The 3,445-nt window shown below is 38.7% G+C and overlaps 1 protein-coding gene across 1 annotated transcript; it reads right to left on the bottom strand.

Annotated features, from left to right (window-relative positions):
• Positions 1–349: 349 nt before the first annotated feature.
• On the bottom strand, positions 350–2,304 carry LOC18052571 (septin and tuftelin-interacting protein 1 homolog 1). The gene is made up of 2 exons (XM_006447929.1): positions 2,190–2,304; positions 350–1,938 (listed from the first exon to the last, which is right to left on the bottom strand). Exons 1-2 carry the CDS (start codon positions 2,302–2,304, stop codon positions 350–352), a joined length of 1,704 nt encoding a protein of 567 aa, XP_006447992.1.
• Positions 2,305–3,445: the final 1,141 nt, after the last annotated feature.

Genomic DNA, 3,445 nt, shown 5'->3' with positions numbered 1-3,445 from the left:
CATATTAACGAGAAACTCAAAACACTCTTCCAGCTTGAACTGACAATGTTCAAAACATTTGGAAGCTTCTTGTACGCCATGAAAAAAAAAACTTCAAGTGTTTTGCAGTGGCCATTTCCTTTTTCGTTGAATCGTTGTTGACTTGAGTTGGTTACTTGTTTGTTTTCATAACATGTTGTATGCGGAAGTTTTGCTTCATGTGTTTCTAGGAACTTCGTTTTGACGGAACTTCAGGTACAATAAAACAACATGTGTGATTCTTACTTTATATTGTGTTATTAAAAGCACTTAAAGTTTCTAATTCAGAAGAATAACAGATACAACTAACTTTTAACATGCCTCAGGAATTTCAGTAACATGACCAACACGGGTATAACCCTGCTTCAAATGCTTGGTAATTTTGTGCTGGTGCTCTCCGTGTCTGTGGAGCCTCAAACAGCCAGGGCTTCAGGCTCCTCATCCCAGGTAGACTATAGTTCAGTGAATGAGCAGGCGGGTCAATTTTAACACCATCAACAGCTTTGCCGATCATGTCAACGCCGATACTAAGCTGGGCCCTGATACTTTCATTTGCTACTAATTCTTGCGGAAGAAGATCCTTCCAAACCTTATACCATTTCCGGATCTCTTCAAAGTCTGGCGTTTTGTTCAACCAGTTATACAAAAACTGAAGCCACTTGGTGAAGAAGAACCCCGACATTAGATTTACCATTAGGTGACTTGGAATGGCAGAGGCCCAGGACATGACCCAATGGAACTGATAAAGCTTCTGGTTTGCAGGATTTATTTCTAATTCTTGTACAGTAACCTGCAGTTTTGGAACTATGTATCGATGCATAAGTTGTTCCCATAACACATTCTTCCAAGGTGACAACAAAATGTAAGCAGATGCATCACTTGGGTGCCAAGCATCAAGCACCTCACCCAACTTTATAAGTATCATCCGAAACAAGCCCTTTTGTTTTCGTCCCAACCATGGCAGCCATTGATGCACCCAATCATGGATTGAATAAGTTTCACTACGAGGGTCCCACGAGTCGACAACATCTGACATTTTCGGCATAACAATTGTATCCAATATGGTATTAAGAAGTGAATAAGGCAACAACATTTTCCAACAATCCAAAAATTTAAGCATTGGCTCAGGATCTTTAGCATCCCAGTTACTGATGCTAGATGCTCTCACAGCTGGTAAGATGGCCTGCGAAACCAGCTGAGCATAATAGACATAACCGTGGTCGCTGTCCAACACTTGTCTCCACATTGATACCAGTTCCAATTGATATGATGGATTTTGAAGAGGATCCCAACCTTGAAAGGTTCTTATAAATAAAGGAAAAGCTAATGAATAAGCAACAGGGGACAAGTGATAGATCATATAACTATGGGAAACCTTACACTTTAAGTTACTAAAATCATTTGCAAGTGACTCCAATGTCAATGTTCCTAAAGAATTCTTCTTCTGAATTTGGTCTAAAGTATTAAGAACAGTCTCAGCATCATCAAACTTCTGCTTCTCTGCTGCTCTCATTTTATCAAACTTGTCCTTGTTTCTTTGTAAGCAGAATGCCGTCTCTTTCTGTATCCTCGAACCATCATTACCAGCCAGCTGAGCCTTGGTTCCATTTTTAAGCATAGCCAGACCCGTGACCCCTGCGCAAGCCTGCCAATCGATCTTCTTCATCTTCCACTGTTTCGACCAAAGCCTCTCTTCCATCTCTTCCAGGCCTAATCCCATCATCCATGGCGGCTGGTTCTTCCCAATCCCAAGCCCACCACCAGCTCTATACTGGGGATCAGCCTCACTTTCAATATCCCAAAACCTACTGCCTTTGAATCCTAGCCCACTCCCAGGACCAACATCCACACCAGGCCCCTTGTACATGCCATCTCTCAAATCATTCACAGGAAAGCGTGTAGGTATCATCCCATTCCCATCTGTAAAAACAAATAAAGAAAACACATAGACACGTTAAGCTTCCAATATATACATTATTGTATATGTATAGGTTTAGAAATAAGTTTTCTGAACAAGAAGAAGGGGTTCAAATTCAATTCCTCCTACTGGTGTGGATAGTTTTATCTTTCGGATTGCGTGTTGATCAAGGTTAGTCTCAGACAACTATTTGATTGTATCGTAATATAAATAAATATTGAGTAAATATTAATACATCATTACTTTTACTTACCAGGTGACGCGAGTGGATTTGGTCGTTGGGATGAAATGCGAGTAGTGTTGTTGGAGTCAAAGAAGCACCTGCCTCCAATCGAACCGACTCTTTCCTGCGTCTTGTGAGCGTCCATGATCATTGATATTCCTGAGTTTCTTAGTTTTTCATTTTTCTTCCTTTGGCTTTCAGGAGATTTGTTTACAAATTACTTTACAGATTGGGAGAAACGGAGTGACGTTGGACTCTATTCATACACGTTTCCTTCCATCTCTTAAAAATTGATTGGCAGCAACTAACCGCCAGGATGGGAACCGCATTGGGCTAAATTGACCCACGAATAATTCATCTGCTATTCATAAACCTTATTCTTTATTATATGCTACGACATGTCATCATAAACATTAATAAATGTTTCCTTTTTTGCACGAATGTGTAAAGCATTTTTAAATAAGTTTTGAGTGTCACTCTAATATAGAAACAGAGTTGCTTTTGGTTTCAAGGCAAGTTGAGATTTTATTTCATTTTTTTTTTGAAAAAATAAAAAATCAAAGGCATAATCTTCTCAAAATTACCCACGGTGGAATGTGTTCATCAGCAAAAAAATTGCAATTTTGTCCAACAGTTTAATAAAATTAAAATAAAACATAGATGGAGAAGAAAACAAGGATTTTTAAGTAAATTTCTTTGTATTAAACAAATGAAAAAAAAAAAAAAGAAGAATTTTGAGCGTTACAGAGGGTAGTGTTTTAAGTTAAAATTTAGAATTTTTATGAAGGTTCACGAAGATTAAAAGGGATACACACACACACACACGGGGTATGAATTTTAATCCATAAAGAAACCCTCAGGGAAGAAACTGAGGGTATGTTTACAAGCATTGTAGATGCATTTTGTTTTAAACTGGAAGTTGCACTCTTATATAAGGATCCTTCTGTCTCTCGCTATCTATGACTCATGCATATGTATTGATGTTTCAGCCTCAGGTATTGATGTGATTCGAGATTGCATGGGAAGGTGAAGCCTGTGATATACAAGTATCTTCCATTATCTGAAGCAGCTGAAGGTCACCAGTTCGTGGAAAGTAGCAAGCATATCTGGAAGATAAATGCTTGTTCCATGAATAAAACGTGTCTTCTACCATTTTGCATACAGTTCAGTAGTTCATTTCGGATTTTGGATCGTCACCGACTCTTTGGATTCTGGTCTGCCGGTGGCAATTAGCGTCAGCGATTTGTGCAGAAATAAAATATTTTAGCTCAAGTAAATTGCATTGA

Source organism: Citrus clementina, unplaced genomic scaffold (assembly GCF_000493195.1).
Source record: "Citrus clementina cultivar Clemenules unplaced genomic scaffold, Citrus_clementina_v1.0 scaffold_2, whole genome shotgun sequence".
NCBI classification, from domain to species: Eukaryota; Viridiplantae; Streptophyta; class Magnoliopsida; order Sapindales; family Rutaceae; genus Citrus; species Citrus x clementina.
The sequence above is the reverse complement of the archived record's forward strand: the minus strand, read 5'-3'. Positions and strand labels throughout refer to the sequence as shown.

Excerpts from the sequence above, each read along its gene's own strand:
- LOC18052571 (XM_006447929.1), bottom strand. The coding sequence starts at position 2,304 with ATGGACGCTCACAAGACGCAGGAAAGAGTCGGTTCGATTGGAGGCAGG. Across the intron at positions 1,939-2,189 it reads AAATCCACTCGCGTCACCTG|ATGGGAATGGGATGATACCT; the intron begins GTAAGTAAAAGT and ends TTGTTTTTACAG.